Source organism: Scomber japonicus, chromosome 1 (genome assembly GCF_027409825.1).
Source record: "Scomber japonicus isolate fScoJap1 chromosome 1, fScoJap1.pri, whole genome shotgun sequence".
Classification (NCBI taxonomy): domain Eukaryota; kingdom Metazoa; phylum Chordata; class Actinopteri; order Scombriformes; family Scombridae; genus Scomber; species Scomber japonicus.
This window is the reverse complement of record NC_070578.1, coordinates 13,207,722-13,234,902: the sequence shown is the minus strand read 5'-3', so window position 1 is coordinate 13,234,902 and position 27,181 is coordinate 13,207,722. Positions and strand designations below refer to the sequence as shown.

General features: G+C 41.3%; 1 protein-coding gene across 15 annotated transcripts in view; it reads left to right on the top strand.

Moving 5' to 3' along the window:
- Positions 1-27,181, top strand: part of celf6 (CUGBP Elav-like family member 6) — a 131,455-nt gene that overhangs the window by 103,870 nt on the left and 404 nt on the right. For 2 of the 15 annotated variants that reach the window (XM_053324032.1, XM_053324019.1), the window contains 8 exons: positions 317-445; positions 4,298-4,377; positions 15,269-15,412; positions 16,372-16,516; positions 17,822-17,971; positions 18,819-18,881; positions 19,466-19,546; positions 22,487-22,630. In XM_053324032.1, the coding sequence (XP_053180007.1) occupies positions 317-445; positions 4,298-4,377; positions 15,269-15,412; positions 16,372-16,516; positions 17,822-17,971; positions 18,819-18,881; positions 19,466-19,546; positions 22,487-22,630 (936 nt within the window). Of the gene's footprint in view, positions 1-316; positions 446-4,297; positions 4,378-15,268; positions 15,413-16,368; positions 16,517-17,821; positions 17,972-18,818; positions 18,882-19,367; positions 19,371-19,465; positions 19,583-22,486; positions 22,631-27,181 lie in introns of all 15 variants that reach the window. The other 13 variants (XM_053324076.1, XM_053324067.1, XM_053324059.1 and 10 more) reach the window with 13 other exon arrangements.

Here is a 27,181-nt window from a genome sequence, read left to right as displayed (position 1 = left end):
CAAACATCACTGTGGCAGACTTGAATAGCTTACTGGCAACATGAATATATCTCCTTCATGGCAGGGTGGGGTTGCACAGCACACAACAGTGGGATCAGCAACAGTAACAACAGCAGCAGCAGCAGCAGTAACAACAGAAACAGCATAGGCTCAACACAGCAGACTGCTGATAAAAGGTTGGGGTGGGGTGGGGGGGTTTGAGTTGCACAAGTTCCTCTCAGCTCAGCAGAACGGTGCCATCAGCTGTAGCATTTGTCTGTTCTCTCCTCTCTTCCACCCTCCTTCCTTCCCTCCCCCTTCCTCTCTTCCTATCCAGAAGACAGGAAGCTGTTTGTGGGAATGCTCGGCAAGCAGCAGAGTGAGGACGACGTCCGGCGGCTGTTCGAGACCTTCGGCCAGATCGAGGAGTGCACCGTCCTGCGAGGGCCTGATGGGGCCAGTAAGGGTCAGAGCCCACACACCTCCCACTCGTTTTCCCTTGTCTGTCCCTCTTCCTCCATCTGTCTGTCTGTACGTGTGCCGTCTCTCTAGCTGTTTCTGCTCTTTACATCTTAAGAGCCATGCTTCACCTGCCGTGCACTCATTGACATCGTCTGCGATCCACTCTGCTCCTGAATAACTCATCCTCCCCTTCAGCCATTCTGTTTTTTCACCACATCTGACGTGTCTCGCTTTCCTTTCTTTCATACCTCATTGTCACCGTGCTCAGACACCTTCTTTCTTTCACTTTTCTTTTCTCACTCTTTTCAGCATTTCCACTCAATTTTTAGTTCTCACTCTACCTCCAACTTTTAATGCCGTCTCTCTTCATCACGGCAACTCCTCTCACCATGGGCTTGTACTCAACAAATGCATCACACAACACCTCGTCTTTCTCCTTACCCATCTCCTCCTCTACCTCCTCCTCCTTTTCCTGTTATCTGAAAAGTGGAGGGGTGTAATCATGTTTGTTTCCTACACTCCCGTCATTCCTCCCCAGAGACACCATTGGACGATAATGTCCTACTTTAAATAAAGCAGCCTGGTTCTGGGTTTTGCTGCTGTCACTCACAACACAGCAAATTTGCCTGTGTTCAGGAACAGTTTATGCATTCATGTCTGTGGCTTATGTGCTATTTAGTTAGTAGAGCATGGTCAAATTAAAGTTGGCTGTGAAATGAGTGATGTAGGTGGGATTGTTCTGGGAGTGTGAGAGCCCCTCCCCATCATCCTTTGATGGGTCCCTGTCTCACAGTCATATTTGGAACGATATCATATTTGCAGTGATATTGCTCAGAACCTCTTCCTTCCTTTCTCTCAGATGACTGTGATTTATTCTTCTATATGAAGCATCTCAATGTGTGAAAAGGATGTGTGGAAAGGCGAGGGAAAGGGGTTGAATATATCAAAGAGAAAGGCAGGCTATACTGAACCGCACTTCTATCTGTGTCTACATCTGTTCCTCTCACTGTTAATCCCGGGTCTATTGCTCTGCGTCGCCCCAGTGGCCCACTACCTTTCTTTCTCCCTGGTTTGTTTCCTTCATCGCTGTCTCTCCCTCCCTCTCTTCCTGTCCGCTCAGATGCCTCAAGCTGATTGACAGCACATGAAATGAAATAAGGCCAGTGCTGCTGTGTAAGGCAGGAGCTAGTTTTCTCCCTCATTCGCGCTTTGACTCCTTTTCACCCTCCTGCACCCCAAACCTCCACTTCTTTTTCTTTCCTCTCTTTTCACATGCCATACATTTCCTGTATTGGTATTTGTCTCTATTATCACTGGCCTGATCATTCTCTTTCTCCAAGTTTCACTGCTATGAAATGGAACACTGTAGTGTGTTAACTATGAATGCTACCACCAGACAAAGGTTTCATATATAGGTATCTGGTCCTATCACTGTGCAACAGTCCTACGCAATCATTACGGGATGTTACGGCAAATTATTTTGCCAGCCGCCTCGCTCGGGATGAGGTTCCTGTAATTTGAATGAGACAGACCTTGAAATTGACAGTGCTATCTGTTCCATGATGGAGGCTTAGTCCCCTGTTGATGTAAATTTATGCTACTCAGAAGCTTTTCAGCACCCCTCTTCACCCAATAAAAAGGCCGAGAAGTTTAACATCCATCTCTCTATGGCGCTGCTCCTCAAAGTACTTTCAAAGTGCAACACTTGCTGCCAGAGTTGAATAGAGCCCCGAATTGTCAGGAATAATAGAGAGATGGCTTTTAGGTCTATAATTAAGTTGTGTTATAAATGTCACCCATCCAGCGGGATGGAATTCATGCATACATATTATTACCCCAGGAATTCAAAAGGCAGTGCAGATCCTCTTGCTTGAAAGCAATACAATCTCTTTTTTCCTTTTTCCCCAACTCATTCTGAGCCATCAAATTCAAAAACTCAAATGTGCACTATAATTTATGAGGCTGGAGCACTTCCAATTCTTTTGAGATGTTGTGCTCTATGTTCCTTAACTTTTTTTTTCTCCTTTTCTTGGTCAGGAAAAGCAAGGCTAAAGCACTGATTCTTTGAGAAATTTAGGGACATTGTTTTTTGACATGACTTTGCCAATGATGCTGTATACAATGGATTGCAGTTTTGAGTATCTTTCTAGTTAAGCAGAGCTGCTGGGGTCACTGGGATCCTGTCACATTATCTGATAGCCTTGTTAGGGAACCAACAGCAAGTTATCTTGCCCTACAAAACCAAAAGGCTTTTGCGAGAACAAACTGCCCCTTATTATTTCAACTACAAAGGTTAAATGTGTTTGTGCCTTCAAAGACAGAGTTGCAGTCAAATGGCACACAGTAGGCCGACACATTTCAGTTGGACAAATGAAGACCTTTCCTGGCTCTACCCGGAGGGGCGTTCAAGTGAAGTAAAAGGGTGCTAGAGTGCTGTGACAGAATCAAAGGCTTTTTTGACTTATCTGTTTTCCTCTGTAGATCTATACAGCTTTGAGGACATTTGACAGTACAGAAAACACATGGCCTTTACTACTCACCACATTTCTGCACACAACAGTTTCAACTGCTTAACATGTATTGTGTGGGTGGAATGTGGATGGGAAGCCTTAGGTGAGGGAAGATATTGTCCTCAATTGATAGTGCACACACATCACATGTCCCTCAGTTCAATCTTTTTGATTTTGTCAGGATAGTATTAATTTGTTTGTCTGGAAAGCAAAGCTGACTCCCGAGATGTAGGAGTGAATGGGTCGCTGCCAGACACAGAACATCTCCTGAGTCTACCTATCAGTGTTTGTAATTTAAATGAATCATCACAACTCTGGTGGGAACGTAGAATGAATAAATGTACATGAGCGCGTGTCACTGTTTTAAATAGATACCAGGAGTTTTCAAGAAACCAGGGATTGAACTGAGGAAAAGCTTGTCTGGTTCTAAGACACTGGTGCTGCTCGATTAATGAAAAGGGGCTGAATTAATCCATGAGTTTGTTAATTAGGTATCTCTTGACTTAACACACGAGCTACCTGAAGGCAAGGATAAGAATAGGACATAACAGAATACCCCGTGCAGTCTATGACGACCATAAAGCTTAGAGAAATAGCTTCTGTTTAATTTAATGGCTTTTGGAAAATTACCACATTTCAGTTCCACTGTATTTCAGTTCACCAGCTTTCTCTTGATGTTATAGTACCTACACAAGGAGAGACTATTTAATCATGTGGTTAGAATATGTGAGCCTCCCAAACATATATTGTGTGTTGTTATTATCTACTTGAATCACTTTTAATGTCATTTGAAATATTAATGCCGTGAGGCTCCAGAACACTGACTGACATTGATTTTTCCTTCTGAGAACTAACTACACAACAGATTTAAGATAATTTGAATGCCCCCTTAGCAAACTCCCCCCCACCCCCCACCCCCCACACATACACACATGAAATTATATGTTAGCAAAGATTCGGTTAGATAGGCAGATTATAATACTATGCCTTTGTCATCATAATCTCTTTCATGAGTGACTGCACACAAATCACAATGTGTAAATATTAAACAGATTAATAATCACAAACAAGTCAGGATAGTAAATGCCTTGGCTCCATGCTCCAAAGTGGAGGGGGTGGAATTAGAAATGGGCGAGGGACAGGATGTTCCACACAGCTAATGCCATCACTACAATTAGACTGATTTATTCAGAGTTATGCACTGAACACACAAATGGTAGAATATATTTACAAACCAGATAACATGAAAACAATGGTAATGAATGGTGTTTTCCCCCAATATTCAAGGCCATTTCCCTGATGTTGTGCCCCTCCCCTCTTTTTGTCTCTCTCTTTTTTTTATACAGGCTGTGCCTTTGTCAAATTCTCCAGCCACGCAGAAGCACAGGCCGCCATCAACAGCTTGCATGGTGGACAGACCATGCCTGTAAGTAACACACTTTGAAACACACTCATAAAATGTAAAAACAAAAGTAACTTTAATACCAATACTAGTTATTTTGAAGTAGTTGCAACAGTTGAGGTAGACTGAAATAGACTGCCTGAGTGCAGGCCATGTTTTCCCTTTAAGTTTTCAACATTCCTTTCACATGCATACATCCACTGGAGTATGTATGCCTCTTTTTGAAATTCAATACTGACTATGTTTTCAGACACATACAGTCCAAAGAGTATCACAGAGGACAAAAACATACAAACACAGAAAAGATAACACAATATAAATATATATAAATATATATGTATTACAGTGTCTCATTTCAAAGTAACCAAACAATCCGAAGTCTCACATACATTTTTCGCTGTGTCTTATCACACACAAAAGATTCCCACAGTCAGCATCCACCACCTTATAACATGCAGCTGCAAGCTCTATATCTCTGTTTTTTCACTCAATATCCATTTCCTTCTCCAACTATTCACACTACCTTTTCAGCAGACAGATAGCAAGTGTTTACATTCACAGTCTTATAAAGATATGATTGCTTTGCACCGCACATGCATCCTTGAATGTGTCCTCAGGAGACATCATGCTGCATATGTCAATATGATGTTATTTATGTATAAAGGTTGGAACTGGAGTCATAGAGTGAAATATTAAGAAAAATAAAACCATCCATATAAAGTGTAGGGATAGTATACGATGTTACTGTGCACATGAGGCAAAATGTAGAAGTTGAGAAAACCAGCTGCAGAGCCCAAACAGAGCTTTTGCTTCTACTAAAAGCCACACCCAGACACAAGTCAGTGGATTCTGGTTTGAATGTGGCTGAAATTAAGCTAACAATGTTTCTGAACAAAATGTTTTAATTAGTTGAACAACTGAACATATAGTTGGACATTTAGTTAACACACGCATCGTGTAAATTCTGGACAGAAGTTCACATGTGGAGAAAACACTCACTCTGTAATGAATCATGGCTAAAGATTACCGACTGAACGACTGTCTTGGTTTGTTGCCACAACTGACTTGCATTCAATTTATTTATATTCTTAGGTCTAGACAATGTGTTATCCTTATTTATGTATTAAGTTGGTTAGTAAGTGGTAAGTAAGTAAGTTGGCAGTTTTACAATATAATTTAAATGATATGGTTATAATGGCTATACAATGAATAAACACCACAACATTTATTTTGAAAGAATTCTAGACTATAAATACAACAAATGAGAATGTATTTATTACTAGTCTGTCTACAGACATCAGAAAACATTATCCAAGAAAAAACAAAACAAAAACAATAACAGTAGAATACCATTCAGGAATGGAAGAATTATAAAAGCAAGGCATGTATTTAATGCCAGTGAATAACACTGTCATCAAGAAATCTTGAAATGCCCCAATGTATTTTTAGACAGGTTGTCATTTGCATCATTTGGACTATGAATAAGCTATGAGGAAGTTGCCACAAAATTGATGATTTGATTATGTGAGATAAAAAGGTGTATGAGAAGAATTAAAGTCTAATCAAAGTACAGATGACCAATTTTCTTCACTTTTAACCAATGGATGCAAATATTTTTTAAATGGGGAAATGGTCTTCTATTAAAAGTTAAGAGTTTGAACAACACATTTGAACCATTTTCCTGAAAACTGAAATCGGTGTGAAATTAGTGGGTCACATTGCGAGATGTGCCAGTCAGTAGTGGGCCTAGAAGGATAGTATAATTAACCCCTTGACACTGTACACTGTATGCTGTTTAGGAAAATAATAAGAATGGCTGGACAGTTAGTGCTTGAATTTCTTACATCAAGATATAAATGTGCCATCAGCATGTCAGTGAGACTTTTGATTGTTATTGATGAGTTCATGTATAATCATGTATGAATTGAATTGATAATAATTGGATTGAAAACTGAAACTAGCTCTAACTTCTACGGAGGCTAAAAATGAGCTGAACTGAGAAAGAGCAAGCTTTTATTTGTTTTTGAAATCATCCATTAAACAAAGGGCAACATTCTATAGATGGTAGATAAAGTACAGGCATTGACTGCTACGTTTTCTATAACATAGTGAGGTACAGGTAAAGGGTTTCATACGAGTCACATCATCTTCCAGCAACATGGGAGAAATGACTAGAAACGGGCTCATTACAGCCAAATTATTAACAGTGACAGTTCAATTTTTTCCTGAAGAATATTAAGCATTTAAAACACTTATCAAGCGAGGCTTCATTACAGTGACTAGAAGGAGGTTAACAAGTAAGTCAATAATATTGAAAAGCACCCCGGAGTTCGGATGGATCTTCAAAATGAGGTCAGATTAATAAACTGCTTTCGCTTCCTTAACTGCTTTCTGATATTTCAGCAGTAAGCCGTTGGTAATATTGTGGGACACTTGCAGTTTATCAGCCTCCCTGTTAACAAGTTGACTTTTATAAATTTACTACTCACAGTCTGGATTTTATCGATCCATCTATTCAAACTCTTTAAATGGCAATTATTTATTGTTAACCTAAATTTCATGTTTACAGAAATCTAATGGACTTCTTCCATATGGCAGGAATACCCATGCTGAAAAGTGAAGTGCTGCAAGTGGTTTCCCCTTGGGCCGGATAGCAGAACAAAATAAGATGTTTATCCTCAGTGACATATTAGATGATTATTGGTTCACACAAATTAGTAAAAGAGCCTGTAGCTTGCTGCTCTTCATCTACCACTGTGGTCATTTCTTCTTTAATCAATCCTCCTTTACAATATAAAAAGAGCACAAAACATTTTGCTGTGTAGACCAATATTTCCTGACCAATAGTACAAGTGCAGTCAGTTTTACATTTCTAGTACACAAAAGCCACACAGTGGTATACCAGTAAGAAGCTTTTGGTGTGAAGTAGCAACAGCAGGAAATGTTTGGGCTGCATGGGCATCAACTTAACACATTCAATAAGAATGTTTTCTTTTCAGCGTTTCCGGTTCTTATAATTTCTGAAAACATTCTACCATGAATTCAGGACCATATGCAATTTACTATCCTCTAAAATCATTTATTAACAAAGTGTTCAAATGTTTATAACAAACATTATCAAATATTACAAATACAACATTAAAAATCCAATAACAAAAGAGCTTGTTTAAATATGTTGCCACAACGTGGCATCAAATCAATGAACTTGACAATATACTAGACAATGTAATTTCCTTGAGACAAAACAGTCTTGGTTAATCTTAACATAGATGTCTAACTTTGAGAGATGTTAGGCCACTAGGTAGGCAAATGTCTATAGAGTCTTCAAAACTTTGTTTGTGTATATGCACTTGTCTGTAAAGAGTTCAAAAGCCCACCTCAGTCCACTGTGCATCACAAGTCTGCTAGGCCAAAAGGCTTTGGATCCTTGCAGGTTAGGAGCCTGGTGACTTCACTTTGATACCCCACTGCCCCCTCATATTCTTCAGCAATTCAAATGACAGCTAATGCAGATGACAGAAAAACAAAAATGTTTTACCGTTACTCTCTGTGTAATAGCCAATCTATGATCAAAACACATTTTTAAGACTTTCAAACATAGAAGTGAGTTTTGTACAACAGGTTAAAATAATTTAAGTACCTACGCTAAAAAAAATGTTTGAAGATGTCTAAATAACAATCTTTGCAATTATTGGGAAAATGGATGTAAGAAGAATGCAAAGGAAATAATGTTAAAATGTTGATGAACAATACCTTTTGAACAGACTCAAGTCTCAGGTTCAGGTTCCCCTGATGACTCAAACACTGAATTGCCAAAAATTTAATTACCTTAAAATATTATTTTCTCTGTGAAAATTAAGAAAACTTACACAGCATTGTTTGGCTGAGTTAGTAGATAAGAACAGATCTCAGCAGATGACTGCTTAGGTGCTTGTGGTTCAACCAAATAAAATATAAATATAAAATGTCTAAAAACAGGCACATAGAATAATAAGCACAACTGCTACAAGAGCTGACAAAATTGGTATTATCTGTGGATTATAAATCTAGCACAGTGACACCTGGTAAAATGAGGAGAGACTGGACTCATCAGGAGTGGTTGACACCTGTCAGGAGTAGAAACAGGTGAAGAAAGGAATCAGTATAAAGATACATGCAGAACTTTAAAGAGCACTGTTTTTACTGACAGTGATTTCTTTTTAATTAACCGTCCATATATGAGATTGTCACTAAAATGAGAAGGGGTTCCCACAACCGTATGCTCCCACAAGTATTTTCTACCAAATTAGGCCCAATGTCAATGGTATGCCAAGGACCAGCACAGGTCCATGGACGGGGGGCTTGAGAAACTCTGCTCTGAGCAGCTTCCATAACACAGTGGCTGACTGCTCTAGCTGGTCCACTTTAAGTGAGTCTGGGCCTAGGCTGTCGTAAGCTTCAGGGCTAGATTCAATACAAGAATAAAAACAACAACATCTTAGAACACAGTTATTTCACAATTTGTTGTTAGACTATGCTCTTCTGTGCCTCATTTTCCCAACTATATCAGACCTAATAATAGAGGAATTAATTATTAAGTTACAGAGAGAGAAAAAAAATAGGGTGATGTTTTTACGAACAGTGCTTAGTTAGTCAGGGGGTCACTCTCTAAACACATGTAACAGTACTTTCACATGCTCTATGAAGCAGAAGACATAAAGTTAACATCAGTAACGTTAAGGCATGTTGACAAGTTAGATTTGTAACATTAAACTGTTTCAGTTCATGCACAGACAGATTAAGTATGGATTTCTGTTAGCTAACAGACCACTAGCTAACGTAATATGTTAGCAGAACACATGTCTGAGCAGCCAGTGATCGGTGTCAATAATTTCACTACAAAAAATAGTTTGTGTGGTGGTAGTAAGTTTTAAATTTGAAGACTCTTACCGATCCAGCTGCTGATGTCTGTAACTCCTGCTGCTGCTGCTCCAAATGGATGGCAAACAGTACTCCTCACCATATTGTAAAAAAAATCTGTTGATCGGATGTCTTTCAAGCTCTTAGGGAGTTGTGGTCTTCCATATATTCCAGTCCACATACCACTATTCTTTGTTGTTGCATTGCATATTCCCCCAAGTACTCTAATTGTGTGTTGGCCCAGTTTGACATACAGTACTTACGAAATGCATGAAATAGCATTAGTTTGTGTCGATTTGTTTACTAGAAGAAAGAAGCCACTAAACCTGTAACTCTTGTCAAACAGCATTTAATTACGAATTGGATATGCTTGTGTCAGGCTTGAACAGGCCACCAAAAAAAAAAGCCTAAGGAAAAGAAATGATGAATTACGAAGAATCTCCCTGCCAGTATATTGGAATGTGCAGTACTGCACAGCTGGACACACACATGAGCACACACTTTTTTTGGCAGACATTTGCACCTTCACACACTTCACTGATGTTCCGCAATAAATATTTACGGACATTTCCTGGCAGTCACATAGTGTCCAGGAAGCCAGATGTAATTTACACATCTTTTTGATGCCGCCTCATTTTGCATTACATTGAAGTTGTGAGGGATGGAAATAAGTGGTAGAGCTGGATTAACTTTGTATGTGGTTGTTGTCCTCAGCAGAGACCAAACTTTTTAGCATGTAAAGCACAACGGTCATAATTTAATAAGCAGTGGGCCATGAGCCAAATAATAATCATGTTGCACACTGATCATGCACAATTATGACAGGCCTCTTACATAAATTTAATTATAATCATGATATTTAACTTCTGCTCAAAATATCTTGTTGACTCAATCAATAGAATATGTTTACATTCAGGATATTTGCATAATTGGACTCCTCTAGGGCTGTTTTTGCTTTCTTGTAGATTTCAAAACTTGGCTCATAGGGCCAACTTTTGTGCATGTTCCGCATGTTTGTATTGCTGTAGCCCAGGCACAGCTGCATTAGGTCGAGCCATTGTGCCACCTGAGGTCTGCTGCAGATGGAACTGGCCAAGGCAACATATGGAGCCCCAAACAGACCTGGGGCGGATCAAGAGCCATCCAAAAGTTCATTAATAATCTATATTATCAATATCTTTCTCCCTCTATCCCTGCACCTGTTATCCTCTTCTTCCCAAATCCAACTTCCAATCAGATTAATAGGCAAGGTGGCTATTAGTACCCAACTAAGTCTTTGGTACCGATGGGGCATGCAGTTAATTTGGATAATATCACTGCCACATGTCGTCAACAACAGACTAACAGGAGGCAGGATTCAGAGAGTGGGCTGCTCTGCTCACTGCCTGCTGCCAGCTGTGTGAGGTCTGGATGAACCTTGAACAAAGAGTTGTCTCTCACTCCCCCTCTGTCTCTCTCTCCCTCTTAATGTTCTCTCTACAGCATCTGTGTTACCTGGCACACACACACATGCCATAAATAATACCTGCACCAAAATACGCTGGCCCAAAATGAAAGGCTTTAATGAAGCTTAAGGGCAGGGGATGCCACCGAAGGGCATGCGCTGATAGATCAGGTCATAGCTTTAATTGATGTTTATTGCAGATTGCAGGTGCTTCCAAAATTAACTTAAAAGGTGATTGGGCACAGAACAAGCACTCTCACTGGTTCAGCTGTTGAATTACAGTAAGGCTGCAGAGGCACAGGTGGCAAAACTTCAAATGGCAGAGCCGGGGGCAGGCAGACAGCACCCAGCAAATTGCAACCATTGTCATGTTCGGTGTCACAGTGTGGCTGACAGGGCCTGTGGAGCTCAGCGGTGTTGGCAGCAACAAAAGTGTGCGCATGTGATCCTATAGTTCTGGATTAATGAGAGATAAGACGAAGCCAGAGAGCATTGTCATCGTAACACGCAGTTCATCAAACACCACATGAAACTACTGTAGGATCTCGGCAGGCTTGTAGCTGACATATATACAGGAGTGTTGGTTTTTTTTGCTCCTCACGTATCGCATATTATAGTGAAAACTGTTCTTTATGGACAAAATTTAGTATGCAAGTATCAAGTGAAATACCATTATGAATGACTTAGTGAGTTAGGATTCTTCTTCTGTGTCTTTTGGCTTGATGCAGTGTGCAAGGCAGCTGCAGCAGTATGTGGCAGACAGCAAGGCCAGACCAAGACAGCATCATGCACTGCTAATGAGAGACAGTCTTCCCATGAGGCTAGCAGTGATGTAGCAAGGTTCAGAGAGTTGAATACGAGGCCCGTGGGGGGTTCATCCAATTACCAAACAAACTTGTTATGGTGTATTCAATTAATTTCTTACAGATTCTCGATTAACACTTTAAGTGTCTAGAAGTCTGTAAAAAGCTAAGACAACTTTCGAAGTTTCATTTGTCATTTAAAAGTAGCTCTTACAGTTTGCTGAATGGGAGAGATAGAAGGCTCTGAGAGCATTAGTTGGTCATCATTAGTATGCTTTTCGAAATGACAATTTTTCCTTCAATGACTGTGTTGTTATATTGCTGTAAGCCTCAGTGGAGGATAGAAGATGAGTGTCTGTTTACCTGTTGGTACACACTTAACACCAGTGTCTTTGTGTCACGGTAATGCAGAGATAAAAACATAATGCCATTCCACTGGTGTAGTTGAGTTCTAATCCTTCAATTACCGTTGTGTATTTTTCCATCTACACATTTTGTGGCCAATACAAAATCCAATATGGGAGATTTTCACAAGTCAAGTGTGTTGTTCAAGAAATTAGATTAGTTTTTGAACCTGTGACAAATTCCTTAGTTGTACCTGTCAAAAGTGAAGGCTCCCTGTTGGCCCTTATCAAATTTAGCAAATTCATTTTCTCTCCAGGTATAGGAGTCATGCCGGTGGAGGTTATTATTCTGTTTGTTTGTCAGCTTGTGATTTTCTGCTACCAGTGAGGAGTGGCTGCTTTACATCCAGTGCCTGTTGTCTGCTGCCACCTGTTCCTTCATTACCTGGACCCATATTACTCTTTCTTTATGTGGATACAAACTCTTTATCCATGAGGGGAAATCTGATTTTTCTGATTAGGCCTTGGATCTAGGCAGAAAACGCTTGAGATGTGAGGACATGAAATCCTCATGTTGAAGGGTGAGGATAATAAAGAAAATATTTTTTTTGTTATTTTGGAGGGGATATTTAGGCTATGAAAGCTAAAATACAAGGTTCTTACATTAGTGGCAATGGTGACAACACCTGCAGAGGCTGCCAAGGCTGTTCAGTGTAGACACTGCAGACTGGGTCTGTTCCCATACTGTTGTCTATGGCAGGGCACTCTGCTGTGAGAAGCCAGACCAGGCCAGACTCGCCTCATCTCAAGTCATGGTACAGTGAGTACAGGCAGCCTAAGGCTTTCACAGTCCCGATGCTCACAATACATTCTTTGTGAGGTATTAAATTAATGTAAGAATACAAAGATACCCAAAGCAGAAAATGAATGTGATCTAAATGCCAGGGCCCTGTGCTGTGAGCAGGCTTGAGTAACAATGCTGGAGGAAGATGTTTGCTCAGTGCCAGCCTCATTAAATCCAGCAGCCCAGTCCCTTCAACTGGCCCATCAAGTTGAGAAAGAATTGAAAAAGGTCAGGGGGTGGGATGAAATGAAATTAGAAAGGGAAAAACTGTGCCGTTAACGCTGCCACGTTGGGGTATTGATTTAACTAATTGAAATGGCATCGAGGGAGAGGCACCAGATGGGTCTCCTCTGGCCTGAGGTGGGGTGCTGGCTGGCTCTGATAGGATCCCATCTGAGACGCACTGTCCCTAGGGTCTATGCTGATGCCTCCCTTCATTCCCCAGCCTCGTTCTCACGGTTATCTACAGTCAACACATTCTCTTGTTTCTGGTAATATAATGTTTATGAAACACTGTTCGCATTGGAGAGTTGAATAGCTTACTTGCAAAAACCTCTGAACAACAACGTGTTGGTTTTTTGTTCTTTTGCATTAAGCATATTTGGCTTTTTTTAATATACAGCAAATGATAGATTCAGATAGAACAAAAAAACAGCAGCTGAGGGAAGAATAAATCTTAAAAAATTGTGACAGAGATTAAAAATAAAATTTAAAAAAAGTTTTGGCAGGATAAGTACATTAAAAACTATTATGTAAGGTTTGTTGCAGCAGCCATGACTAACCAAACCATAAAACACAAGACCACCTTGGCAAAGTGCCTTCTCAGTGGCAGTGTGGGCGCATCACAAACGTTCCTGTTTAAATTTCATGAAGCGCTTGCAAAATTAAGACACTTTTTGTATGAGTTACTATGAAATAGCATGAAGCAAGGCTGTACTAAGTTAAGACAGAGATTGTGTTTGCTCTGTGGCTGAATATACACTCTCTTACTGTGCAGTTGCAATATTCAGCTTCACGGGGCATATATTTGTTGGTTTCTGTGATTTTCTGATGGCTCTGCTTTAATAATGTGCCTCCTATAAGTAGCACTCAAGCTTAAACTTGGACCCTGAGAGCAGTTTGGACTAGCTTTCTCAAATGAAATTTCTCGTATACAGTCATAAACATACACTAATGCACATGTAACAACACTGTCACTGGTCAGCATCATATTTCCCTGTCACTGTGTCCCCTGCAGTACCCTTCCATTTTCGATTTCTACTCCCAAAGAAAATATGGAAATGTAAATCAAAGCCTGAATTTGTACTGACCCTGTCAGGATGAGACATTTTGTGAAAGATGAATCCAAGTTGTGATTATGGAGTCCTTTTCTCCCTGTGTCTTTGCTTTTATGATCTTACTAATCATATCCTGACTGCCCCCTGGCTGCCTGTGTCCTTCTGTCCTGGTGGTGCTCTGTGCTCTTTCCCAGCATGCACTGCCTGTAATTAAATAGGAGCCTGGTCCTCTTGACAGTGTCTATGGCTGCTTTCTCTGCCTGGCAGCCTCCTCGTCCTCTCTCTCACTCACACACAGACACTATCCCTCCCTCTCTCCTTGCCTGGATGTCACATGAGGAACTGACTCTGGTCTCTGTCTCTCAAATGATTTAATTGGATGCAAACTCAGGAGTACAGACATCAATACGGAACTATATCTGCCATAAGGCAGAGCCATTAGTCAATACCTCGCCCTCCACATGCCGAAGGCTTTTGTCAGACCTAATTACCCAGTACTGTATTCAGTGGAGCTTCACCAGTAGGGGACTGGGACTCCTGTGGGATCTGGTTAGGATCACAGTTCACTTCCAGTGTATACAGAGGAGTTGGAAAGTTCACAAAAGCAAATATCACTCACTATTCACTTCCATTTAATGCTGACAGCTAAATGACTGCAGTCATGAAAGGTGCATATTCAGCTTTACTGGCTTCCTTGGTTTAGAGATATTAAGTCTTGAGAGGCTGGAGTAATGTGAATGTGTGCACTGGACATCAGATGACAGAAATGAATATAATGTTCTCTGTTTCTTTCTCTTTTGTGGTGATATAGATATGCACACTTGGGTTTTTTTAATAAAATAACAATGATGCACTGACATCTTATTTTCAACTACATAATAAAAGACAAAAATGTATTGCACGCATCCAGCAACCTTGTTTCTAAATGGCCTGTATTTAGGTTACCGTCAGATTGATAGAGTTCAATATGGTATTTGCACACCTTTACTTAAAACGTCTCATATAGAGCAGTAGACCACTCAGGCAATGTAACAATGTCAGACATTGACATTAGTAATGATGACATTTTCTCTTTTGCCGACTAGTGAAACTTGCCACCAGCTTATGAAATTCATATGAGCTGATATAGTTATAGAATATGTGCTGTCAGTGTGAAACAGTGCTGATTGAATGTAACCATGGTAGTTGAAAAAGTTAGTATTATAACTTTGTTGAAACATTGGACACATCTACAAACTATGTATGTATACTGTATGTATGGAAGCTAATATTCACTAACCTTGTACATGTATGTGTCTCTGTAGGGTGCCTCGTCCAGCCTGGTGGTCAAATTTGCAGACACTGATAAAGAGAGGACCCTGCGCAGGATGCACCAGATGGCGGGGCAGCTCGGCATCTTCAGTCCCATGACCATCCAATTTGGGGCCTATGGCGCCTACTCTCATGCTGTAAGTCTCAGCCCGGCGGGGGAGGAGACGGTGAGCTTTAAAAAAGAAAACAAAAAACTTGTGTGATTTGAGGTTTGAATTCAGTGTGTTTCCCACTCGGCATGTGACACCCCTGAGCAATTTCTTAATTGATTCACTTCATTAAATGGATGTTGGAGTCTACATTTACACATTAGCCTTAAAGAAAATGCTGCACTGTGTTTTATATTTTGTCTTTTAATCCCTTCATTTGTCCAGGGAAGGTGCTTATCATGCATGCACGGCACTACACTGTTTAACTTTTATACAGTTGCAAGCATCCACTTCACATTCACTTACCATTCCCACATTTCCTGACTTGGTCTGTGAATTTTAACTGCCGACCCGAGCCTGGCTCTTTAACATTCATCTACATACACATATTCCTTTACACTCAAACAGAGGTGTACGTCATTACCAAGAACCCACACCCGCTCACCCATTCACCCCCTACCCCTCTCCCTGCCAGCCCACCCCACCCCCATTTCATATTCACACATGAAAGTCACAGCCTGAGTTAGGAGTCTGTGAGATTTTGCAGTCACACAGAAGCTAACAACTCACCCTGACAGAATCGCCCACTCTCACACAATCTCTGTACTAACTCTGCCACAGAGGCACCCTTTTTTCTCTATACATACACAGTCTATATAGATTTATGCATAATCTCCTGCATGCTAAACTCATCTCACCACATAGTCTTTATCTTGTTGCAGTATAATGAGCACAAGGCCAGAGCAGTGTTACAGTAGCTAGGAAGCAACGCTGCAGGGCAACACAGACACTCTGTTCAAGAACAAGGCATGGGCCAAGCAAACAGAGATGTGAGAGTAAACATGCTCTGGTCCTGCGGCTATTTCACCCTCCTTTCCTTTTCTGTCCTTCCCTCCATCCCTCCCGCCATTCGCCTCTCTCCCCACTGCTCTTTAATCCTACAGCAGATGATGCAACAGCAAGCAGCCCTGATGGCGGCAACACAAGGGTCCTACCTGAACCCCATGGCAGCCATTGCTGCCGCGCAAATGCAGCAAATGGCAGCTTTCAATGTCAACGGCCTGGTGGCTACTCCCATGACACCATCCTCAGGTATACACTAATAGGCACAAACATGCACACTCTCCCTGGCACGGGTGCAGGAGCAGAGGCACATGCAGACACACACACACATACACACGAAGGACTTCTCTCTCTCCATTTCTCACTGCTGCCCTGGAACATTTCCATCATTAGCAAGAATTATAGAAGCAGTCGTAATATATTCATCCAAGGCCTTTCTGCTTTTGCCCTTGTTACATTTTTTAAGGTGTAGGTTTTAAGGTGGCCCATTTCCTAGGTCGAAGCAGACATTGCCTGTGTTGAATTAAAGGAAGCGGAGGGTTGTGAGTGAGGCGTGATGTGAAGAGATGTACAACATTCCTTGACACTCATTGGCAGCCACATTATCATCTCTCTCTCCTCTTTTCTCTCATCATCTCTCTTGCTCTCCCTTTCTCTGTCAGTCGCTGTCTCCCTCTGTGTCTCTGTGACAGTGTGTGTTTTCTGGGAACAGAGCCAATCTGATGACTTTGGATGCAGAGTCCTTGGCTTACACAATATAAGAGCAAAGATTTGTGTGAGATAATCCCGGACCTCAGTCTGAACTATCTTTTCGGCCCTTGTCATGAGGAGCTTTGATGGCTTGAGACTAAGTAGGCAGGCCGCCTAAAGGCAGGGTCATTGCAAATGTATTAAATAAAGTGGCCCGACACTGTACCTGGCATTAATAATCCACAAGGCCTACATACACCAAGTAATGCCTATCAAACATAATCCTACATGACTTAAATGCCCTTCACCTGGATTAGAAAAATAATAACAATCCATCAACACAAAGGGCACTCACAAGGTGACATAGTTGGAATATCACCCCAAGGAGGAAGGGCTGCTGTTAGAAGAAGGGACGCAGGCCCCATACATTATAACATATATTGTAGCAGGTCAATACCTTGAAAATCACACTTACTGTATATAGCCCCGGTGACAAGAATGAGGACATAATAATGAGGAAATATTCAGAATATCAGAGTGCTGCTATTATGATTTTATAATGCAGTAGCGGATGAGTGCTTCTTCCCTTCTGCCACCCACAAACCACAATCAGTGTGCTACCTTGACAGATTTTTTTTGTAACTGTACCTATTGTTCAAGCTGAGTTGGTATAAATTTGTACCTTGACTACATTGTACATTCATGGCAGGTCACAAGACAGGAATTTGCTCTCACAAGGGTCCATTACGTGCCTGTTACAGGACATTTTTGAGAGAATGTGCCACTACAAAAATATACTTTTCTATTTTTTGAGTGTGTGAAGCATGCACCCTGCAGTTCATATAATGAGTCTGTATCTTGCAGGCACCAGCACACCCCCGGGCATCTCGGCAACAGCCGTGCCCAGCATAGCCACCCCAATCGGGGTCAACGGATTCAGTGCCCTCCCGCCTCAAAGCAACGGGCAGCCCACCTCTGAGCCCATCTACACCAATGGTATCCATCCCTACCCAGGTGAGCCAATTAGGGTTTGCATAAAATAAGCATGAAATATACTTTTAACATCCACTGTCACAAGACTGTTGCTTGACAAGTTGCTTTGACCCCGACACCCCTGACTATTACTTATTACCACTTGTACTGACTAGATCTATGAAAGTTTCATTATTCTCGTGATTGTACTTGTGCTGAATAAGAACATCACCTAACTGCCACAATGCAAGTTCAACATGTCAGTAGTGACAAATTGAATTATATCACATGGCACTGTTCAAAAGTTGACAAGAGACCTTTTTACTTTACACTCTTGTGATGTCTTTCTCTGATTTGAAGTGAAGTGTTTTAAGCTTGAGGGTCAATCAGCAGTGTCTTTGGCAGATTTCTGAGCAGCCATCCTCGGTATCATGATGAATCCATCATTTCATCCATCAGTCCATTCTGGCTAATTTGATGTGTCTCAGCCTGTCTTTAGCTTCTTAATGTTGTCTGGGCCTGACTCCTGAAGAACTGACAGACACACACTCCCCGCTTCTGCATTATGCAAAGACAGCTGCAATTGTAATGAACTACAAAGTGGTTTGTTTGGCATGTTGTTAATATTTGATGCAAGCATCTGGGGCGAACAGGCATTTTGAAGAACTGAGAGATATGACAACCCAAATTTTCTCCCACTCCCTGTGTGATCTTACCCCCCAATGGTGCTCTACAGCTTAGCCAATTTCTGTCTCGCTCGTTTACGTTCTCTCTGTAGCTGTCTTTGTGTGTCTGTGCTGACCACTATACGTCCTCTCTTTGTCTGTCTCGTTTTCATTTCCACTCCGTCACCTCTCTTTTTCTGTGTCTCTTTTTCGTCTCTCTGCAGCACAGAGTCCAACGGTGACCGACCCTCTCCAACAGGCTTATGCTGGCGTCCAACACTACGCAGGTGATCCGTCTCTCCTGTATCCTCTACTCTCTCACTTCCTCCATCTGTCCCAACCCCTCTCCCCTCTCCCTCTCGGTTTGTCACATCAGTAGACAATATGACAGGTAGAGATAGCCGGACGACCAGCCAATTTCCTCCCGGATTAGGCTACTTTACATTAGGATTGCAAAAGGATTTTCAGTTGACTTGATTATACACCCACACAAAAAAAAAAAAATCCTAATTCCAAAAGTACACCGAGAGCTTAGGATCTGAACCTGCCATAGCCTCCTACATAAGAGATGACATAGACTTCTCATAACCGCTGCTCTCTGCCTGACATCAGCTCTCATTAACATGGTGTAAGTCTCTCTCTCTTTCTTTATGTGTCTGCTTAGTTGAACCGCACTCCGCTCCCCTTTTGCCATGCTCTTTGTGTAGTGATCCAGCAGCCAAATGAGCCTGGGCTCCCAGTCATAATGCAATTTATTTATGCAATGTCTAGAGGACGCAAATGAACAATGGAATAATGATTTGAGTTTTGTTGTGTCAAATATGAAAATGGAGATGTGAAAAATTCCACTCTGGTTCTCCCTTTGCAACAGCAGCCTACCCTGCCGCCTATGCGCCAATCAGCCAAGCGTTCCCCCAGCAACCAACCATCATTCCCCAGCAACAGAGGGAAGGTAAGAGCGAGCAAGCGCGCCCACCCAAGATAAAAGGTGATAATTGCCATGTTCCATTCTAATGTAGCTGCGCTGCTTTGAATTAGCGAGGGAGGGAAAAAGCTGGCTGGGGAAAATGTGAGAAAAAGGCTCCCCATTTAAAGAGAAGAACATTAGCAGTGAGATGGAAAGTTACTCTGTCATTATTCAAAAACTGCACTAATTCAAACTTGCAGCGCTGGACTGCTTAATCAGTCCATTACAATGTGTTTAAGTGGTTATAAATATTCATCAGATTAATTAGCTGCATGCATAATCATTTATTACCATTCCTAGTGTAGTGTTCGTTCTTATGCCACAGCATCAGATGTAATAAAGCATAGGATATACTGTGATGGTAAATCACTCTTTTTGACACCATTCGTCAGTCTCAATTATTCAACTATATGATTGTATGAGACAGCCTAGAGTGGCATGAATATTCAACATAGGAACTCTGAAATTGAGTGTTTCCAACATTGCCTTGAGGAAGAGTTCGTTTTGTTTGCATTTTTCCGTGAGAGTGCATGCTGGGGTCACAGTGCAGAACTGTGTATATAAAGCATAGAAACACACCAACTTATCTTCACATGTCAGCAGCTCACTCACTTTACATGCAGGCATAATTTCACAAGGTGGAAAAACATCTTATGTTAAAGACATCCCATTTCTCAATACTACCTTGGAGCATTTGAATCATTAGTAAGAATTATAGAAGTCATGGTAGCGCACACACACATGCACAGACACACACAGACACACATACATACACACAGAGCTATTCTTGGTTGAGCCAGTGGCCTGTCTGAGTGCTGGCCTCCTCTGGGTTTTGGCTGCTCTCCCAGTCTGTCTCAGTCCACTGCCACAGTCTGCAGCCCTGCCATTTAACAAGAAACACCTAAACCTGAATACACAGGCACAGTCAAGCCTCAGCTTCTACCTCCCACTGAAAGCAAACAGTTTCAACAATACATTTCATCAGTCTGTGTGTGCGTGTGTGTGTGTGTGAGAGAGAGAGATTTGGAAGAAAATCCTTCCAAATCCAAAAAATATATAATTTTGACCAGACAAATCTTAACTGTACACTTTGAAGAGATAAATCCTTTTCACTTCAGCTAAGCATCTAAGGAAAATCAATGCGTCAGTGATTGCCTGTGGTGATGACAAATTATAAAAACAGGAAAATAACATTTAGATGTCGTCTGAATGTAATATTTTTGTTCTTTTCTGTTTTTCATTCAAATTTCAAAACTCTTCTTACTCTAAATGAGGAGTGAAAAATGTGATGAACAAAATGTAATCACTTGCATGATCAATGTTTTAAAAAAAAGTAATAATAGCATCAGCATATCTGATTCATACTATAACACTTTGTATCTACCTGTCTGGTAGAAATAATGCAGCCACATCAACTTGTTAATATGCACTTGTGGATTATTTTGCACTTTGCATCTTGGCACTTTTCCACAGTGAACCTGGCACATGTTTACAGCCATTTCCTCATGAAAATCTGGATTCACTGGACCATATCTGACATACCATGCAACTTTTTAAGTGAGGAAAACCCCAGTGGATATTATACTAGCCTTTTGTTAAACAAGAGAATAAACAGACACATTTATCAAGTCACAGAAAACCTTTCCTCCCACACAGCTGAAGGGACAGACATGCACATGTATGCAATCACCTGAAAAAACAAGGGGTGTTATGTTTCTGGGGAGAAACAATCTATCAACTGTCCTTACACACTAGTTGCAGACATTTCTATCCCTCAAACAACCACTTCTTTTCAAATCAAACCTAAACAGATAGAACTGAGATTTAGCCTATAACTGCTGGACAAAAAAAAAAAATCCCCATTCTGTCAACCTGTGTGTGTGTGTGTGTGTGTCCTCTATCTCGTCAAGGCATAGCAGCACTACAGCCAGCTACCACTGCAGCTCTCTTATCAGCCTTCTCACCAGCTCCAGTCTCATCTCGTCATGCTATCACCCTGAGCAATGAGACAGGAGAGAATGCCAGTCAGGCAGCCAGCTGCAAGCATACTGTCCTCTAGTCCATCACATCTCTCTCCCTCCCTCTCCCTCTCCCTCTCTCTCTCTCTCTCTCTCTCTCTCTCTCTCTCTCTCTCTCTCTCTCTCTCTCTCTCTCTCTCTCTCTCTCTCTCTCTCTCTCTCTCTCTCTCTCTCTCTCTCTCTCTCTCTCTCTCTCTCTCTCTCTCTCTCCCAGTTCATTCCTTCCTTTATACAGATTGGCCCGTACAATATGTGGCGGCTAGGTGGATGAGTGTGGAGGGATAGAGAGAGATTGGAGGACAGTCCTACTGTCACACAGTAATTGGGGCAAAACCTTGGCTTATGTCTTAATGCGTGCTCTGCCTCATCCTTCTCCTCTCTTTCTCTCTATTCCTCTGAGTCTCAGTCTTTCTTAATATAACCGTCTCAATCTTTCACTTTCAATCAACCTCTCTGTGTCTTTTCTTCCTCTTGTCGTCTCTGTTTTTATCACAGGCTGTTTTTCTGTTTTACTTCTATCTCTGCTGCTTCTCTGTGGCTGTTTACATGTGCACACAGCTATTGCAAACACATTGCGACAGGGTATTTCGGGGGATTCAAATGGAAATCGCAAAAAAGAGCTGACAAAAAGGACACGTGTGACCTAATCACACTCTACAAAATGGGATTAAGGTGTATGCTCCACATATTACACAACAATTATGTTCAGCACAACTAATATTTGTGCCACTGGTAATATAATCAGTAGAGTACGGTGTTTACATGGCTCCTGGCTACCCAAATTGTTGTCTTAATTGCATCATAGTCATTTTTTTCACCCATTTTATATCGGACAGTCTCTCTCCCTCTAGGCATCTCCTGTTTATGCCCCCATGTAACCTTCCTGTTGTCTTTCTCTCATCACCAGGGCCAGAAGGTTGCAACCTGTTTATTTATCACCTGCCCCAGGAGTTCGGAGATGCAGAGCTCATGCAAATGTTCCTGCCTTTTGGCAACGTCATCTCTGCAAAAGTCTTTGTGGACCGGGCGACCAATCAGAGCAAATGTTTTGGTGAGTCTAAAAACGACACTGAAGGGGAAAAAAAAAAAAAAAAAATCCATTAGAAATGACGACGGTTCCACGGTGGCTGTGTTTGGAAATCTTATCATGCCTCTTGTTGCTATCCTGCAATTAGTGTTTGCTTTTGCTTTTATTCCCAGTGTCTATCCTAATCAAGCTGCAATTAACATTTTAAAGGTGGCGTTACATGCCACTGAGCAAGGGGACGAGGAGGGAGATAGAGGAGCGATGCACACATGCTCCCTGGCTTCATCGCACAGGCATATCTAACAAGATGGTGGTAATGGAAAGAGGAGAGGGCGGGGCGGGGAGATGGACGCTCTAATTACCTAAAATCACACAGGCCAAACCAACAGTGAATCTTTTCATCTTGGTACTGACTCTGACATCTTTCAACAATTGCCATTTGCTCCATGCATCTCTTCATCACCCTCTTTATGACACCCTTCTTAACACAATCAGTATCCATGTCCTCCTCTCCGCCATTCCGAATGTCCCTTACCCAAGAGAAAAGCATTTTCCCAGACCCCCCCCCCCCCTCCCCTCTCCACCCAATTGCCCAGCCGGGCAACCCAGCAGCGTCCCGCCACCCCTCCCCTTCTCTTCTCTCGCCTCCCACACAGCAAACCAGTTCATCAGGGTGGAGGCGGTGCAGGTGGAATCCATGGGCTTAAAGAGATAATAATAGACTGGTGTGGGCCTTGCTGTTGATTCAGTTGGACAGCAGCACCCAAGAGACAGGCAGAGAGAGAGAGAGAGAAAGACTCCCAGCATTGGCTTTCTTTCAGTTCCTCTTCAACATGGCATGTCTATGAGGCATTCTCTTTCTCTCTCCCCTCATCTGTCTGTCTCTGTCCATCTCAGGACAGTCCCTCTCTCTCTCTATTTTTCTCCCTCTCCCTATATATGCTCTCCTCTAAACATATGCCTCCCGCTATCACTATCCGTCAATCAACAAGGGGCAAGGACAAAGGGGTGGTGACCTCATCAGTCTCACCGGCTTATTTTCCACGGCTAGTAATTAAGATCTTGGCTGAAAAACAGCAATTTAACCCATGATTCTTTTGTGGGTTTTTTCCCCTTACTCATTTCTCCCTCCTTTTTATAGCAGAAGCCCCAGGGTTCTTTTGTAAGACATTAACAAATTAGGCAGAAAATGCTGTGCATTAAGGGGGATAAGTTATTAGGCCTTCAAGAACTTGGAACACTTCATCTTAAAAATGTGTGAGTTTAGCCTTGATGATGTGCTTAATGGGCATTGTAGACACATGAACAAGTGTAGACAGAGTGTATGAATATGTACGGGAAGTATACAGGTGTAGAAAATGAATAGATAGAAGAACCTAACAAAATGTAGAAATACTAGTGTGAAGACAGTCACTTTTCCAATACTTAATAACAGTTAACAGACAGGACAAGGAGAAGATTATAACTTTCCACACTCCTCTTTTTTCCATTTCTCTTTTGATAGCTAAAATCTCAAAAACATTCATCATCTGAAATACAGCCAACAATATGTAAAAATGTCAGCTTTGAGTCTAAGTCACCCTACCATAGCATTATGTTTAGTATGTTTGAGAGAGACCCATTGATGTGGTTCAAAATACAGAGCAGTTTCATTTTATTTTCATTTCTTTGTGGAATTCCTTTTCAACGTGTGTGTGGTTTAAACAGTGCAGAGAGAGAACAAGATTATTAACATCAAATCAATTCTCAGCAGAAATTGTGTGCGATAAGAGTAAATCAAATATTTAATAAGGAAATTCACTTACAGGACGCACACAATATGGCTGAGATCAAAAAGGAAGAACAAAGGGAGGAAGGCAGTATATATAGCCTCTTGTTAAGGTGAAGTGATCGCACCTGAGGGAGCGAGGGCCTTTCCCAGCAGGAGTGCTTGTGCTATATACCCTGTCCCAGGTGCAATCATAAAACTCCTGGATGGGGACTTTTTGACATCTAGTTTAAACTTTTAACAGAGTTACAACAGAAACATCTACGTGTACACAGCCTGATTTCCCTGCAGCACAGGTGAAGTATGTTTTGGGGATTTTGAGTAGATGTAATAAGACATCTCTCTTTGAGATGGAGTGTTTACAGGGAAGCTTGAAAATTAGAATATGATGAAAAGGTCACTGGAGGAGCACTTAAGCATATTCTTATAAAATATATATTTCGGTTGCAGGATTTGGAGGATGCATGCATCACTGTCAATTCAGACAGATATTTGTTTAGTTAAGTGTATTACTTGCACTGTGATAATATAATAAAGACATAGTGTGATATAAAACACATGGTCAAAAATCCAGGGGATTTATAAAACATGTCAGCTCAGAGCAATTTTAAAAAAAGATGACAAGAAAGCATAACTGGTATGAATGTTAATATAAAACAATGTAGTCTGGAATAATGCATCGTTGTATTACATTATACAAAACAACAGACAATACATATATTAGCACCGTCTGTATTATGTGTTAATAATTCTTCACTGAAATGGATGAGTCACTGAAACATATATAACACTGAAAAGTGATCAAAAGTGTGGAACTCATAGACACTCACTGCTGAGGAGCTATATGGCTGTGTTTAATTTAACCTGGGACTCTATGAATATGACACTCTTAATCCTCTACGTTTAGTAACTCAATATTGACTTTTAAAGTGATCAAAGCTTACATTGTTGAGTGGAATTAGCTGGATTTAGCTAGAAAATGAATTTCAAAAGGTCTTCCGAGAATGGAATGACACATGCTCAAACCTAAAATAGAAAGCTCTCTGCTTTTTAGATACGGTGAAAAAATACACACGAGAGAGATGCAATTTACCTAAAGGGCTTCTGAAAAGAGGAGACACTTTTCTCTGCTGTTCTTTTTTTTTTTTTTTTTTTAGTTGTTTAGCTTTGTTTGTTCTTTCCCACTTTTAAGTCAGGGAAAGTTTTACAGTTACTCCACGGAGTCACCATACTCAGGGTATATTTAACACTTTGAAGTAGTCTTTAACAACCACAGCCGTATCTGTTCTATAAAAGGATAAACAAATCTCACATCAACACATAAAATAATGATTACAAAATACATAATATATACATAACTACAATGACTTTGGGCTCATGAGCAGATTTTTTTGTATCACCTGGAGGTTGACTTACTCTTTTAAAAAAGGGAGTTGATTGGAAGTTATTGCAGAGCAGCGGCTGTTATTTTTCATCCTAAGAGGGTAATTCAAACCAGGACTTCACCTCTAGACCACAGCCATCCCTGCATTTATGCAGAAAATGGTTTTCATAGTGCCACACAGCATCACCACGTCTCTTTTTTTAGTCACCTGACTGTGGAAAATGTAAGCGGCAGCATTCTGAGCTGCTCAACCCAGTCTTTGGTTTGTATTTTCCCTATTGTCACCCAATAATTTTGCAACTTTGTGTTTTTATTAAGAATGCATGGCATTGCAGTGCATACAGACAGACTGTTCATATGGACGGCTGCAGTGAGAGCAATACCTCAAACACTAGTGCTTGTGGTATCGAGTTGCACAGAACCGCACGCTCAGTTCTGCATCAAAGATATGAAACATCAGCCAGTTACTTTGTCTGTTGAAAACAGCCACGACTGGAAACATGTTCAGATATCTAACTGTTCAGGCAGATTTATTTTAATGTGCAGGGATTCAAGTGCTGAGAGTTTGCAGTGCACTCTTTGTCCTCTTCCTCTGTACTTTGACCCCCAGCCTCCTATCACCTTTTTGGTATGAGGATGTAAATGTGAGGCATGGAAATTCATTAAAGCCAGGGAGTGTGAGTGTGTGTGTGTGTGTGTGTGTGTGTGTGTGTGTGTGTGTGTGTGCTTGGGTGTGTGCGTGTGTTTGTGGGATTGGGTGGGGGATCACTGCCAACTGACAGGCCCTTCCTTGCTCAGTTTGTTTAAAGGGTTTGTAAAAGCAGGAGCCTTATCTCCCCCGTACTGACAAAAGCCCGCCCTCTCCCCCCAAATTAAATTGGACCCATAGCGGTGTGATCAAATCAGCTGGCAGGCGGAAAATTCGGGCCGTCAATCACAGAGGTGTCTGATAAGAGCAGGCAAGGAGTCCCGGTGTAGAAAGCTGTGGGCTCATTCTGCCTCGACACCCAGGTGATAACTCAGAGCAGCAGGCACCTCCGTCCTACACACCTTGCTCCTAGCATCTCGTCACGACCCCCATGCCCTTTACTCTTTACTTAGATACATGCTCAGTCACACACATACATGAAAATACACACGCAGGCGCACACACACACACACACACATAAATGCAGCACTGTCACTCTCATAGGGCTCTAACACCCGTGTAACATTTACAGACACTGCTTTGCTGTAAAAACCCACACATGACATGAGACTCCTTTTTCTCTCTAATCTTTGAACACCTTTTCATGTTTTTTTTTTTTGTTTTGTTTTTTTTGTTCTCTGCTCTGCTCAAGTTAAACTCACGGTTTCTAACAGCTCTTCTTCTTTTGATTTCTAATATCTGTGTTATTAGGCTTTGTGGTATTTTATGTAATCT